Genomic DNA, 16,550 nt, shown 5'->3' on the forward strand with positions numbered 1-16,550 from the left:
TCTTCAACAAAATATAATCCCTGACGTGTAAATTGAACCAGAACTCCTATGAATTCTCCAACTCATATAAAGTGGGTGACAACTTTCTTGTTTTCTTATTTTAAACTTACAAGTGAATGGCTGTGTTGGAAAGATTGGTTTTTTCATTGTAACTTAAATTTCCTTTCTACCTACCTTTCTACAATTCTTTCAGTTACACACAGTTTTGAGTCGGGGTGAATTTGGCATGTTGGCTTGCCAATTTCTTATCCGCAAGTGTGTTGTTGTTCTTCCGAGGGCGCATGCATTCGAGTATTTTGTATAGGACTCATAGGGGAGGGAGAGGTTACTTACCTTTATTGAAAGTTGGCTAGGGGGAGGTGGGATCGTAAAATTGCTTTCATAAGACACAGGAAGATCTAATCTTTATCAAAGAAAGGAGGAATTGTCAATTGGGCGGTGAATTGTACAGTGTACAAATGCCTAGATAGTATTTAGGGTTCACTCACTCCATAAATTTACCCAAAGTTTAAAATCAGATAGGGTAGATCTCACCCCAGCCTAAGCCACTATCATGTGAATTTTCGCACATTCAAGGTAATGGGGGCAGTTCATTTCCCTGAGCCATCTGGGACTTGGGAGACACTTGGGAATGGCTTGGTTTGGGGATGTTCAAAGGCTTCACCAGGGATTTGAATCCCAGACCCTTTGATTGGCAGCGAAGCACTCTACCCACTTGCTCCCCTTATATAGAGTTAAATGTAAAATAGCTATATATTAATGAATTCTACTAACATCATTTTTTAGTACTTATATGAAGTTGTAATAAAAACACTTCAGAATAATATACAATAGTTTTCGTAGTATTTATCAAATATTTAAAATGTAAAAATCTAAGGTAAGAAAGTGGAGGGGTTTGGCAAAGGCTTATTTTGTGCTTACCAGGAATGGGGCAGAGGGATCTATTATATTTTTTTAAAATTCATGCTAATTTTTGCATTAGTTCAAAGTTGACCAAATCCTGCTAATGTTCACATTAATTTCAATGAGTTCCACAGCATGGAAAGCCACCATTATAGTATGGGCATTGGAATCTTACATTAATAGTTCCCTTTGGTTAATTTGTTGCTATTTTTTTATAGAGCAGTGGCGGAAACAGAAAAAAACAGGTGCAGGAGGAGCGCAAAAAATATCTTGAAATATCTTTACTTTAATCGTAATAAAAAAATAATCAAATCACGTACAAAGTTAAAGAAAGTTATATTTAAAATGATTAACAATTATAAAAGACAATGTCATCCTGTGACATAAAAAAGTCAAAATTGTGGTTCTGAAATGTTCAGCAATGAGGGCCTCTCAAGGGGGGGCCTGTACCCTGTATCTGCCACTGCTATAGAGTGGCATTTATTCTCCAAGGTTCTGCAGCCAAGACAGGATAATTCACCAGGAGGCTATCACAAACCTTTCTTCTGGTCGTGGTTTGCTGTGGAAGGATTTTTCCTCAACTAAGCCATATTGTTTTTTGTGTTGTTTTTACCCACTTATCATTCCAATTAATGTAAGAGCTGGAGTATTAGCAGGAAACAGAAACAATGCCATGGCGAGAGATAGGAAAAAGAGAAATGCTTTCTCTTACCATTAATTGCCAGGAAGAAGAATTAGTGTCTAATTATAATACCCATGAGAAGTGTGGAAACCTAGTGGGTGGAGTGCATATCGGTTAATGGAGGTGTTCTGGGGTCAAATTCAGGGGATTCCTGGAAGCCTTTAGACACCCCAAATCAAAATTCTCTAAGTGTTGTCGCCCAAGGAAAGGAACTGCTACTCCTATCATGAATGTTTGCATTCACACATCGGTGGCGTAGTCTGCAGTGAGTCTACCTTCACATATCCTAACCAACTCTTGGTTCAATCAGTGTTGGTGGCAATACTCTCAGAATGCATCCTGAAATTTTTTTTTCCAAAATCTTTGATGATGTGGTTTGTCCTGAAAGATATTGAAGGACATTCTAATAGTCTTTTTTGCATATAGGAGCACAGATGACACATTCATTGAAAATTTCCTTGTATAACAATTGTATCTGCTCACGGAAAGGTGTCTTTGAGCCTCTGCCAGTCAAATTTAGTTTTGCTGCAGCTATCCTTTGGCATTCTCTTTTCAATTGAATCTACAATTCCTGATTTATCTTAATTTTAATTTTCTTTGGTTCTTGATCTTCATGTATTCCATCCTTGGTCTTCCATTGCAGTTCTATTATTAATCTAGTCTGTTTTTTGGGGTGTAAATACTTCCTTTGATGGAGTTTTCTTTGGCTTGCCACAAGACTATACATTATTTGGCTCCTTATGCTTGTGTGGCTGATTCCGCCACCATCTTCAGGGCATGAACTCAAGCCAGTGGAAAATAGAATCTTATTTTTCATGGTTATTCAATCTGTTTCTATTGAGGGAATGAACCACATAATTAGAGCATGCTATGTTTTTGTATAATTTCAATTGCTGTCAATGAAAAAAGTTGTTTGGTGCTCAGTGGTTAACATGGCTTGGTCGTTTCAGAAGAAAGGAGGCAATGTGAAGACCATCCCACCCTACAAACCCATTCCCCCAGAGAATGCCTCCCCTGAATCATCCCCTGAGAAATCATTCAATCCCTCAACTCATCACCCACCCTCCCAACAGCATCATTTGCCCCCTTCATCATCGTCATCCTCCACTTCATCATCCTCATCATCTCATCACCACACTTCCATCGACTCCGGGAGACCGCCCAAGAGGAAGGGAAGCAAGGGATCGTCGTCAACTGCTTACGCCACCCCTAGTGGAAGCAGCAGCAGCACGGCTCCAGCCGTCCCACCCTCGAGCACAGCCAGCACCACGCCTCTGAGTTCTGGAGTGAGGTCAGGTGCTTCCAAGACGCCTGGTTCCCATCCAGCGAGCGCAGCAGGGTCGACAGAAACATCACCTACTGGAGAGAGCGGAGGGGACTCGAAGGCTGCGGCTGTGACGTCATCCAGTGGAACTCCCACTTCATCTCGTGATAACCCCCCGGCCAAGTTCACCACATCCAATTTCACGGAGACGGTGGTGACACAGAGCGAGAGCATATTTGGGGCTGTGGCGGCAGCTGCGGCTGCCATCGGGACGACCCCACCTCCCGCGGCGACTGAATCGCAGGCAGGGAGGGGGAAGAAGAGGAGGGGAGGGGGAGCTCATACACCCACAATCCCCTCTGACTCCGAGCCCTCATCCTCTTCCACAATGTCTGGAATCACGGCTGGAGCGACACCTGCCGAACCAGTCGCCGCTGAAGGTGGTAGTGCCGTGGCGGCAGTCGTGTCTGAGGAAGCAGAGAGGAAATATGCTAAAATGGACAGTGGTCCTGCCGTGGTTGAGCAGAGTAGCTCGACAGTGGCGAGCAGTGCGAGTCCGCATGTTGGAGTGATTGCTGGCCCTGCACCTGAAGTTGCCTATTCGAGTGGAACTCCGGCAGCTGTTGTGTCGACCCCACCATCTGTTGCTCAATCTTCCCGTGCACCCCCGACAGTTGTGGTGGCCTCATCTGGTTCTGCATCTGCACTCTCCCCATCTGCACTGCCAGCATCTGCTGTTGGCGCATCAAGTGAAGAGAGGAACGGGCCCTCGACTGACCCTGGAAAGAAATCGAGGTTCGTCTTGGGTGTATATTGTATCCATGAAATTACTGTTTCTAATTAAGTCATTCTGGTGGCTAATATTAATGCTAGATTCGGTTATATGCATTGTATTTGTGATGATGTGTTGCCAATCAACTGAGTTCTGGAAATTTCCCCTTGAGTTCCAAGTGAATTTCATTTCAATAGCTTTTGCCAAATGCTGCATTTCTCATTAAAGTTTTTTTATATTTTTTGTTCTTGAAAATCTCAAAAATGAGTTTGGCATTGTTGCCAATCTCATTTTTGAGATTTTCAAGAACAAGATTTCAATTTATACTCTTTACTTCAATTAATTATTTTATATGTATCGCTTTCTTTATGTCATACTACTGGCATTATTGGTTTGCACTTCATGTTCATTTATTATGCTATATATTGCCAGCATCTTTTCCTTCCAAATTTTTTAAGACATGTCATTATTGCCTCCTTTTTTAACAACACTTGTAACTGTATCATACTAATAATCTCAAATTTAATTAACTCCAGGGTGCCGTCTGCTGAGAAACACTTGGACAAGGGGAGGACTAAGACAAAGAGGTCTGGGGGTAGCAGTGGGAATGGCAGTGGCAGTAAAAGGGGTAAGAGCAGTGGGATTGCACCTTCGGCCTCAAATGGTGGCGATACAACTCACACTGTTGGTGCTCGGCCGATCAGTGAGCTGCCAAAGATGTCTCCTCCCGGCAGCCCAGCCTCAGAGTCCCAGAACTCAATGTCAGCTCTCAATTCGTTGGCTTCAGCGACCACGGCTGCACTTGGCCAAGCCGCTGGCCTGCAGACGAGTGGCCAAATTGGCAAGAAGGGGAAGAAGAAAAAGGAGGAGAAGGATATTAAGCTGTGAGTCCATGTAACTGAAACTGTGTTCCATATTATATACAACAAAATATTTTCTTGGTCCCTAGAATTTCGTTATAAAGAGGGTTGAATGTTTGTTTAACGGGAAAAAACATCTTTGAAGGGGTACCTATGATCTTTAAAGATATTTTAAAATATAAATGTTTGTACTTATAAATAAGGTTTTCTAAGGTTAATAATAGGAATATATATATGGGCTATAGGAAATTCGATACCCAACACCTATGCTACTAAGGACGCATCCCTATCTTCCCCATGTTATAATGAATAACCCATATTCGATTAGTGCAAAGACTGATGGAATGCATCCCTTGCGCTGAGCGAAGCATGGGTGTATTTGATTAGATTGTAGAAGACCATTTCTTGCATTAGTTTGGTTTTTATTTCTCATAAAAACAGGTTTTCATTGTCTTATCTCTCCCTTCCCCAGGTTCCAGAATGGTGTGTCTGCACCTCATATGCTTGGAAACCAGTTGAATCCATCTTCCACAATGGCACAAAGAATGTCAGACACACTTTCAGCAGAGTTGGAAGCTCATAGCATCTTTAATGATACAAATCTCCCACAATTAGTTGGTCCTCAGCTTCACAGTAGAGTTATAGCTTCCGTGAGTGTTGAATTCATTTTGTGTTTGATGTCTTACTGGCTCAGTAGTTGCCAAGTGAGAGTTACATTGTATGCATGTTTCTCTTGTTCAGGGATTGGGGTGTGTTCCTAAAATGCTTTTGGTTATGTTTGTGCTGCTTGTCGTGAAAATATGCCATGTATAATTTGTGCTTTTATAACACGTAACCTCAAATACCCTATTAACAAATTCAGCTTCCTGTCATTTAATTCCATGCCAATTTTTTAAAATCTCTCTTAGCAAATTAGACTAGGTATGCTGGTCATTTTTCTGTTCGGCTACTTAGTTTGAACTTAATATCTTCAGGAGAGTGCATATGATAGAGTTGCACTGTTGAAGCAATTGTTTTCAATTATTATTCTTCTACCATAAAATATTTTCTCTAAATTTTAGCCTTTCCATGAAACTTGCCACGAAGGTACTAACATGAAATTAGTCCTAATTACAGTGCTGCCAGGGGCTAGATCATTTGGTTGTTAAAAAAATATCAATCAGTGAAGGCCATATATGACAGTTGGTTAAAGAGGGGTGAGGTATCAAGAGGGGCCAGTTGCAAATCAAATATTGTGGCTTTTGTTTACATATGGTGATCGGACAACTTGTATAAGTTTTTATTTATTTATTGAGAATGCAAGAAAATTTTGTCAATATTATGTTGATACCAGCATAAAATTGGAGAAATCAAAATTGCATACTTCTGCTACCTTTACACGACTGTTTTCACATTCCAATTAACACCTTTTACAGATGCGAGCCTTTGAAATGGGATTTCAATTCTCTTCAATGATGATTTTTTCAGTATATCTACATTTTTTGCACTTCTCTTAACATTTGTATTTCTAGGTGTAGCATGAATATCCTCTGCATTTGGATTTTCTTCTTTTTATTTTCGTTAGTACTACTGCACACACTTTAGATGGAATGGATATCATCATAAGTACTCTCACAGATTTATAATACATCTTCATTGATTTTTTTTCGACATTATCCAAATTGGAATATGCACAAACTATATTTTTATGCCTACTTAGGAACATTGTTCAACCAGTACGACAAACCACACATGTATTTGAAGAAAATGGAAGTAGGGCTTTGTAGCAGCGATTTTAGTTTAAATAAAACAGGTGCTGTATAGCTATGTAATGCATTCTTCATAACCTATAAAATTTCTGTGACTTTGTAATTCTAAATCAATTTTGAACTACATTGGGTGAGGGACAATACATTCTACAGTAAATAACCTCTCATCGGAATACATAAGTTTTGACAGCAGCTACAGCCTCAGATGATTTCCATTATTTGAGGATGATAACTGTGAACTTACTGGATGAGCATTATGCATTTTAGTTTGTCATCTATGTAGCTTGCCACTCATTCACACTTCAATTTAGGAATTCCCCTTTTTTGTCCTAGGAGTTCACTTTTTGGCATATGATATCTACTTTTTATTGATAAAGTCAACTTTGATGGGTCTTTTGGAATCGTTTTTGAAAATTTAAGAGGTAGAGGGCCCGGGTAGAGAAATATTTACCCCTAGAGTCATCATTTCTGTGAGGCCCATGAATACTTTTTCTCGCTATTTGTAACAATTTATCCTTGTAGAAATTGATTAGCCCTTTGGAGTTACTGGTACTTTTTCTCCTCTTATTTTAAAAATTTTACCGAGAATAAGAATTATGTATATAAATTGTTCATTTCTCTTGCTCGACATAAGTTTAAAATTCAAAGTATTAAATTTAAATGAATTTAGTGAATGAGAATTGAGTTTAATTAAGTCATTGGGCACTGTTATAATTAAAATTAATTTCTTCAGTTGCACACCATGAGCACCAAACATATGAAGCACCTAAGTGGAGCCCCAAAAATGAAGAGGTGGACTATATTTGGAAAAATATATATTTGTCTTTAAATTATGATGTGGTTTGTCTAAATGGGTTCATTATTGGCATGGTCTTCTTCTTGAGCCTTGATAGTTTACTCCCAATTCAACCATCAGTTAGGGTGAGTACCTAATCAACAGAATGAGCTGCAATTAAATAAGGAAATTTCGGTTGAATATAGCCAGTTTTTTTTTTACTCTCACTGACTCTGACAGATCATTGTCTACGATTAAATGATTGAGGATGAAGAGTTGTAGTTAAATTAAATGCCCTTATATTGTTTGGCAATGGGAGAAGGATCAGATGGAAGAAGGCATGGGAGGGCATATTTTTCTTGGTATCCTACGAGGGGCACTCCAAAACTAATACACACAAATTTACTGACACCACAATTGATGATCTTGGCACTTCCAATTAATAGAGTGCATGGAAGTATCTTTCCCACTTCCAGACAAATTTATTTGGACGCAATGCGGATGGTTATAGCAGTGGTTCTGTAGGTTGGCGGATGCACTTTATGTCTGTCAAAAACGAAATGCTGTAATTGAGTTCCTTTGTTGTCAGAATGAGACAGTCAGAAACATTCACGAAAGGTTCAAGAGGGTGTATGGAGATGTTGATGTCGATGGTAGTACAGTTAGTCAGTGGGCACAACGATTATTTAGGGAGAACGGGCACTGCAATATTGAAGATTGGGGCACAGCAGTAGGCCCCATGCTGCACGAACACCTCTCATTGTTCAGTGTGCCTAGTCAGAGTTTTACCGAACAGGAATACACGCCTCAGTCCCAAAGTGGCGTGAGGCTATGGAAAAGGCCAGAAATTATGTGGAAAAGTGACATGGTTTTCGTAAATGCGAAGTGCCTAGAATAAAGGTTGTGGTGTACTAACTTTGGGTGCATTAGTTGTGGAGTGATCCTCATATTCATTACACAAACAAAGGTAATCTATGAAAATTTCCACTTCATTTAATATCCATGGTTTCAACTGATTTATCTACTCTAAGTCAGTCGCATCACCTTTTGGAGCGCTATTTGTCACGCAGGGTTTCACAGATACCGTTTTGGAATGGTTAAACAAAATGCATGAAAGTAGAAATAACTGTTTCAACCACAATAAATCATTCATTGAATACTTAATTTCTTGAATGGACAGCAAATTTATGCATAATAATGATGGAGATATTTTTATTAATAAAAGACTGAATACCACTTATTTTGATGTTTCTTACAGTTTTTCTTTCAGCAAAATTATATCAACATATTTAATTTGGACAGTTAATCCAAAAATACTATTCACGGTTTCACTGCTTGGATTTTGCCAATTAGCTAAACAATAATAATGACTACAAGGGGAATATGTAATTGATTTTGGAGACATTTTATATTGATAGAGCAGTCAATTGAACTTGAACCAAAATACAGTAAAACCCCTTATTTACACTTTTCTAGGGACCCAAGAAAAAAAGTGTAAATTGCGGGAAAATGCAAATCGTGGGAAATAGAGAATTTTCACTTTTATTCATATACTGGCTTTGGAAATGTTAATTTTTTAATTGTTCACTAAGCATTATTCCATAACACTGTTTCCCTCTGAAGCACAGTGTTTTTGCTGGCAGCAAAAATTAAAAAATAATCCTGTTTTGTCTGCACTGAAAACATCTTTTGGGCTGTAACCTTCCAGAACTCTAATATATTCAGATTCTTTCCACTGAGTTGCTGTCTCTACGTTAACATCTTTGCTTTCACCACTCACCATCTTATATACAAGACTGTACCTATTTTTGAATCTGTCCAACCAACCATTATAGATACCGTGGAATCTTCGATTCCCAATCTTGTGGGGAAATACTTTTTCTCAAGGGCCTTTTGGCCTGTTTACATGATACAGTAACACGTACGAGTTAATTTCTGCTTGCATGAATGATTTTTGTGGACCGGAACGGGACATGTATGAATGTAGACAGAGGCAGATCCAGGATTTTTTCTGGGAGGGGCACTAGAGGGCCTGACAGGCAAAAGATCTTGTCTTAATTGAGATTAAAAACAAGATATAACAATGACTTTACAAAATTCTCTTTATTTTTACATCAAAGTTATTCTAATTGAATTAAATGATTGAGCCTCCTTGAGTAATTCACAAAACAAAGCGAACATAATGATGACCATCAGGGGCGGATCCAGGATTTCTTTCTGGGGGGCACAAGCAATGCCGTATCCAGGATTTTGATCTGGAGTGGGGGGGGGGGCACAATGATACCACGTTATACAATTCGAACGCAATGATAACCGGACCGTATTAAAAATCTAGCATATTTTTAAGTGTCTGGGGGGGCACGTGCCCCCCCTCCCCCATAGATCCTCCTATGATAACCATATTCAAATTTTGTCTCTTTTTTTAAGCATCTGGGGGGGCACATCCCCTTCCCCTAAATCCGACTATGAATGCATGAACCAAATTTGAACAAGTTCTATTTTCTGTTCGTGCATATACGCACAAGTTGGGTGAATACACGGTGCATTTTCGTGTTCATAATTTATACATTAACTTAATGTACTATGTAAACAGGCCTTTAGATGACACGATTTGCTGGGACATTTGATGATCTTGCACCTAAAAACTACTCTTTTAGAATTCGTTCTATTTATTCTTACCTGGAATTCTTCACATGTATTCTCTTTTTTGATAAATGTCCGCACTGGTTTGCATATTTTACAATGGCATCGCGATTTTTCACCACGGTATTGAATGTTGAGACAGGGAATCCGAACGGATTGCCAGTCCCAACATTCGAGTCGCCAGCGTTTGAATCGATGCGGGTTCCGGTGTGGGAATCAACTTTCTCTATAATTTTCATTTTCTCGTCAATTAAAAATGTCCGTTTTTCACCTAGAATTTCCATTTTCAAGCCGGATCAATTCTATTTCCCGTATGAGTTGAGGGTAACTCGAGTTGCCGATCGGCAACACACGAGTATCTGACCTACTCCTCGGCGATCAAGTGCGTAGTACAAACTGTCATGGGACTTCATAATTTTTTAAATTTACAATAGTTTGCGATACACTGCTATTTGAATGGGATAATTCAAGTTTAAATAAGTTTTTTAAGTATTTAATTAACCCATAATTGCTACGCAACTGTTGAATGAAGTCAGCGCAAATGATCCCAGTTGTCGGTCAAGTTATATAGTTCCGGCATTTATCACGTCTGGTTCCCTTGCAAACTCTCGTATCAAATTATCGACTACATGATTATTGTCAACATTCCTTCAGGAGTTCTTGCATTATAATTAATACATAGCTCGATTGCTCAATACACCTACTTTCATATCGTGAATCTTTTCGCCGCTGACAGAAAACGAGATGACGTAGTTCAACTTTCCGACGTTAGTGGCGTTCTGTCCCGCCACATTCAAATTCTTCCCGAAAATAGTTCTCATTACGTATTTCTCTCTTAGATTTTTAAATACAAATGCGCGAAAGGAAGCCAAAAGACAGTTTTAAGGGCTGATATGCGCGATTAATTGTTTTACTACGCAAAAAATTTTTTTTAGCCGGCACGTCGTGATGCACATGGCGGGAAAACGAAAAAAACACGGCGTAAATACAGGGTTCTATTTACATTGGAGAGATAGGAAATATGATGGGACCCAGAAAAAAACTTGCAATTTGCGGGAAAACGTAATTTCCGATAACGCAAATACGGGGTTTTACTGTATCTCCAATCAGATAGGAAAGTTATTTTTCAATGCAACCACAAAATTGTTATGTGTATTTTTACAGTTAATGTCATGCGTCTACATCAAAGTAATCAGCCACCATAAACATATGTATCAGAGGGGAAAACGGTTTACTATATGCCAAAGTTCACTCAAATAATGTGAGAACCATAGTGAATTCTTAGCAATAATATTTTTATTCAGGTGTAAAATTGATTGCAATAAAATATTTGTAGCAATAAGATACATATCCAAAATTTAATGCTTTAAATAGTTGTTAGTTTAAATTAAAATCATATTTAAAAACTTTGCAATGAATATCACGAAGCTATTAGCATGTAACATATTGTAACTCAAGTTGTCACATGGCATCTACTAGACCCCAAAAACAAGAAAATGTCAAAATTTATTCCATAAATGTGACAAAACATATAATCATATTGGTGAATATTTCAGAATCGTAAAATAATAAGTTACAAGGAATATGAGTTTCCTAACTATGAAAATACAACGTGGGAAATGAAAAAAAAATGGCCTGTAGCCTGGTAGGCACCATGTGACCAATGAAAACGAGGGTTAACGAAACTTTTTTGAACAGGGTTGTGCTTAAAAATATATTTCCTAATAGCTAAAAATCTGTTGAAATCATGGTCATTATATAATAAACATAGTGTAGATCAGCGAAGTTTATCTTTTATTTTGTCATCATGGATTACCTCAAAGGGAAGTGAAATTTTATGTTTTAAACTTTATATTTTTCCATGTGTTATAATTTTAAGAGGATCCATACCTCCTTCTCAACTCATGATTTTTTGTTGATGGATTACTCACATGAAACATGTGCTCTCATTTGAAATTTTCAGGTGGAACAGAGTAGAGCCTGTTAAACTTCCATTTCAAGTATTAAATGATTACATGTGAGGAAATGATTGGTTTAAGGCAAAATTATCAAATTTGAGGTACATGCTAATGTTGACTGTAGTCCATATTATACACCATGAAAGTTTCAATGTGATAGCCTGGGTTTTTAAGTAAGTAATCTATCATTAAAAAACAGTGAAGTAAGAGGTAAGTATCCCTACCATGATACTAGGGTGTAATTGGTTGTCATTTGTCAATTGAAATAATGTAATACTTGTGATGTGTGAAAATGGTTTCTTGTGCAAATATTGAAGGCTCGTGCAAACAATTCGAGCAGTGGGAATCCCAACGCCACAACTCCGCCGTCGCAGCAGGGATCCACAGGTGGCACGAGCACTCCACAGAGCCTTGATCAGCTGTTGGAACGGCAATGGGAACAAGGGAGCCAATTCCTAATGGAACAAGCTCAACATTTCGATAGTGAGCACTCTTAGACTTGTTTGACCTGTTACCCATTTCTATTACATATGTCTTCTTTTGACTTGATACGTAGAATATCTTATGAACATTCATGTGATGTATTGCTGTTAGAAAACCTAGCTAATAGCATTTTGATCAGTATTTCATTTTTTTAGTTTTTTTCTTGTTCAGACTCTTATTGGAAATAGTTCTTAAGTTTAATTTTCGAGTGCCTCTGTGCAAAGTAGACTTGCATATTGAGTATCAAAGTTAATTGAGGTATTTGGATTTCATACATTTGATAATGATACTAATATTTTTTCTAATTTTAGTTCTTGACGGTTTTTCTTAGTCAATTTATGACCCACCTTCGTGGTAAATGAAGAAGGATTTGGTAAATGTTCATATTCTTAGGCTTGAAAGGTCTATGATAGGGAATTGTTAATGAATCTTATATTGTTTGCCGTGGATAATTAAGGTGTATTTCTGTCTGCAGTAAAACTTCCATGCAATGAATTTTTTGGGAGCGAAAAAGTCATGACTTTTAGGTAGGGGGTTTCACTGTATGATGCGGTGTGCGGGTTGCATCGTTGCAGGGGCATCCAAGTATTCCGAATGTGATATGACAGCTGTGGAAGAAAAAAGTGTTTCTCTTGGTTGAGTTTTACTGATAGTTATTCAAGTTCTATGCTTGTCGCACTTATAGTTATGTCTCTTGCGGTACTCTGTTAGCAATGCAACTTCCCCCTCCTCCATTCATTCCGCAGAGGCTTGAGCCACTGGTGGATGAAGAGGGGGTGGGCAAGAGTTGTCGTCCCCCTGTAATGTTTGGGAAAATTGAAAAGATATTCCTCTAGGGTGATTCTTTAATGAAAGTTTTTATTTCACCAGCTTTATTAGACAATGTTTAAAAATTTATTGTTGAATATTGATAAGTCACTTGTTTATGCTTACCAGACCTCATACTACCATTATTGCTGAGAGATTTTGCATACCATGAAGGCACAACAGAAAGTAAAGCTCAGATCTGAGCAGTTAAGGTGCAGTACCTTCCTCTTCAGTTTTACTCCATGCTGAAGATTACCAGTCAATATCTATTGTCAAAATGACATGTAAACGCCAAATATTACGTTTTTTTACAAAAATTGGTATAGAGGTGTAATATGTCCCATTTTGGGCTGTAGCGCAGACTTGTAGTACCAACTTTTCGTAGTGAGAGATGTTAATTATGCGAGTTTTTTTCATGCATTGTGCACTGGAGGAGTTTGGGATTGAGGCAATGACTTTGATTTGGGGACGTTTCCCTAAAATATTGTAATGCGTTATGTGGGTTCATTGTATAGAGGTTTTACTGTGTATACATTTTGATGTAATGATTTTTAACTAGACATGGATCAAAGGCCTTTTCTTTTTCAAGTTTGAATTTTGAGCTTGAATACAAAATATAGCTTTGAATATCGGACTTTAATGTCAAATAATTAAATGACTCATCACATCTCAAAACTCTGGATAACAATATTTTCACATTTTTCTTACTGTTAAATTAATAATAATTTAATTAATAAAAAATAATCATTTCATATCTTATGACCATCTGTTCAGAGATAATGATGTGGTGGATGGGGTAAGACTACTAGATTGCAGGTTCAACTGAAATGAACTGAAAGAATTCCCTTCATAATGTTTAATTAATTTTCAGTATCTGTGTACACTAAGATGAGTTTGTATAATTCAAGCTTGTTTGATCATTTGAAAAAATCTTGGTGTAATTATTAAAAATTTCATCTGTCGCTGAATAACATTGACAAAACCTGTAATTATAATTATAGCAAAAATTTCAATGAGGCAGTATTAGAGGCGACATTTTAATTTCTTCCTCAGTCATCAAGTATCACAAATACATCATTGACTGTGGTATTTGAGTGTTTGACTGTACGAGTTGCCAATCTCTAACTTTTAGTAACTTTTAAATATTTTTAGTACTATTACTATTCATGATTCAGTCATATCCTGTGTGTGTGTGTGTCGTCTTAGTATTAGGTTGACATTGGATTCTTCTCATCCCCAAATGTACCCTCCCCTCCCCCCACAACAGTCGTTGGCTCTGAAGGCATTTTGACTTCCGAGTTCCCTTATCGTTTTCCAGTCGCCTCTTTGCTCACGTGTCTGCATCAGCTGAGAGCGGAAAACATTCGCCTCGAGGACCACGTGAGCGGCCTGAAGCAGAGGCGTGATCATCTGTTGGCAGTGAATGCTCGTCTGGCCATTCCCCTCCCTCCCATTCACCCGAATCATCACCAGCAGCAACAGGGAACGCCACCAGCATCCTCTCAAGGCCAGCAACAGATGCAGATGCATCACCAAGGGCACCACCAGCAACATCACCATCACCACCACCAAATGCACCCAAACAACGTCAACCCACAAGGTCAGTCTAGGATATCAGGGTTCAAAGTGGGGTCGTCATGGGAATACATTATTTAAGGTGTTTACTGCCCACTCTTACTTGAAATTTTGATCAGAATTTAGTACAGTAAGTCCTCAACGTACGATCAAGATGTGTTCTGAAACCTTGTTTGTACGTTGAATTTGTCCATAAGTTGGAAAACCTAAGCATCACGACGAAAAGTGTAGTTATCCTGGATAATGCAACACTGCATTACAATTTTGCGTTAACACATTCAATGCAGGCCCCTATTTTTCATTAAAGTCGTCAAAATTGGCCGTAAAAATAAGAAAGAAAAACTGATGGAGGTTTCTGCACCATTACTTCTGTTCAAATACTGCTTTTTACAAACAGTGCACACTGTTTGACAGATGAAAGCTTGCTGAAGACCATACACATGATCGGAAGACTCAGAAGTGGATGTTAGTCACGTGTGGAGGCGGAGAAAGGGCTCCTGGCCCGACTGGCAGAGTACATCAATTGACGTGCTCCGCACTGAATGTGTTAACTTACGATGGTGACAAACTGATCTTGTCAAGTGTGCGACGCGGCTGAGTACAAAAAATTCTGCTGCCGTGGTAAGGAACGATGCACAAAATGCTGAAAAGTTCCTAACTCAACATAGGTTTAAGGAATACTTTGTTTAAACTGTGCCCAAAAAGCAAGTTTTGCTATGCCACGTGTTGCATCACCCATCCTCAAAGTTGCCAAATTTAAAATTTGTGCACGCTTCAATTTTTTGAATGTTCATATCTCTGAAAGTTAGTAAGTCAAATGTTCGTAGGTAGAGGACTTACTATATTTTATAAATATATATATATATATATAAAGATGTGGAATTTCACTTAGAATGTCTCTTTTCAATTACATACCATATTAATATCTGGGTGAATGCAAATAGGTAATGGTTGCCATATGGCCATGTTGCTGGAATGATAAAATTTCTTTTTAGTGAACAACTTGCACTCGGCATCTGGTGCGGCAGCAGTGTCTGATCGCGTGGGGGGGGATCGTCGTATTATGGGGGGTCAGGTGCCCATGGAGAATGGTCTTCCTCCGGTGGAGCAGCAGTCGTCATCAGGTCACCACGTGTCCTTGCATGACCCCTCACCGCACCATCAGAGCCACTCCCATCGAGGGCAAGGTGTCGTCGTGGTCGGAGGTCAACAACCACAATCCCACATGGCTCCTACAGGCCACAGGTTTGTGTGCTGTTATTGCTAATGTGTTCACATTGGTTAGTAATGATTTTTATTTATTTTGAATAGTTTTTCTCCCCAGTCAACATTTCCATTTTAGCAAATTTCTCTTCAGTGACATGGATACAGGTCGCTTTTTTGCTTAAGGCCAGTGAGATGTTTTTGATAAGTGTAATGTACAGTGTAACTTTGTATTACATGTGATGTGTGTTGCAGGTGGTATAAATTACATGCCTTGGCCCCCATTTGGCTGACTTAAGTGGGCTATTTTGATATTGCTTAATGCTGCCTGAATAATGCAATCAGCGTATCATATTTTCGAGGTCGCTTCAAGTATCTCTGAAAAAAAAAATTTCGATTCCATCATTACCAAACGTGGAAAGTATTAAAGGCAAATTTTACTCTGTGTGATTAGATACAATTTTCATAAATGTTACTTTACATTGGTTTTAAAGGCATGAAAAGTATTGTATGGACTTAGAGTGATTTGAATCGGCTTATCGGAATCAATTTTTAAGTTTTAGTTCATAAATCAGAGAAGAGTCACACTATGTGCCTATCATATTTTGCCTTAAAATTTTCCACGGTTGAAATTCCGTTGCATAACCCCTACGAGAGGTTTTAAACAATATGGTTCATGAGGAGTACAAGCATCGTTGAATGATGGCGCATGCGAAGAGAGGATCAGTGCTCTTTCCTCACTCAATTTAAAGGGACGCTGCATTCAATGAAGCATTAATTTAAAATTTGTGATCCAGATCCAGAGCAAATTTGGATCTGAAGTATCCGGTGAAGGGCAATATCCATGGATATTTGGATCCGAGATATCCATTCCCAC

At 38.5% G+C, this 16,550-nt stretch overlaps 1 protein-coding gene across 7 annotated transcripts in view; it reads left to right on the forward strand.

Annotated features, from left to right (window-relative positions):
• LOC124163298 (protein AF-10-like) overlaps positions 1-16,550 on the forward strand; it is a 53,340-nt gene that overhangs the window by 27,004 nt on the left and 9,786 nt on the right. For 4 of the 7 annotated variants that reach the window (XM_046540103.1, XM_046540104.1, XM_046540106.1 and 1 more), the window contains exons 5-10: positions 2,536-3,644; positions 4,158-4,505; positions 4,954-5,131; positions 11,923-12,088; positions 14,163-14,495; positions 15,466-15,715. In XM_046540103.1, the coding sequence (XP_046396059.1) occupies positions 2,536-3,644; positions 4,158-4,505; positions 4,954-5,131; positions 11,923-12,088; positions 14,163-14,495; positions 15,466-15,715 (2,384 nt within the window). The remainder of the gene's footprint in view (positions 1-2,535; positions 3,645-4,157; positions 4,506-4,953; positions 5,132-11,922; positions 12,089-14,162; positions 14,496-15,465; positions 15,716-16,550) is intronic. The other 3 variants (XM_046540105.1, XM_046540109.1, XM_046540108.1) reach the window with 2 other exon arrangements.

Source organism: Ischnura elegans, chromosome 8 (genome assembly GCF_921293095.1).
Source record: "Ischnura elegans chromosome 8, ioIscEleg1.1, whole genome shotgun sequence".
In the NCBI taxonomy this organism is placed as follows: Eukaryota; Metazoa; Arthropoda; class Insecta; order Odonata; family Coenagrionidae; genus Ischnura; species Ischnura elegans.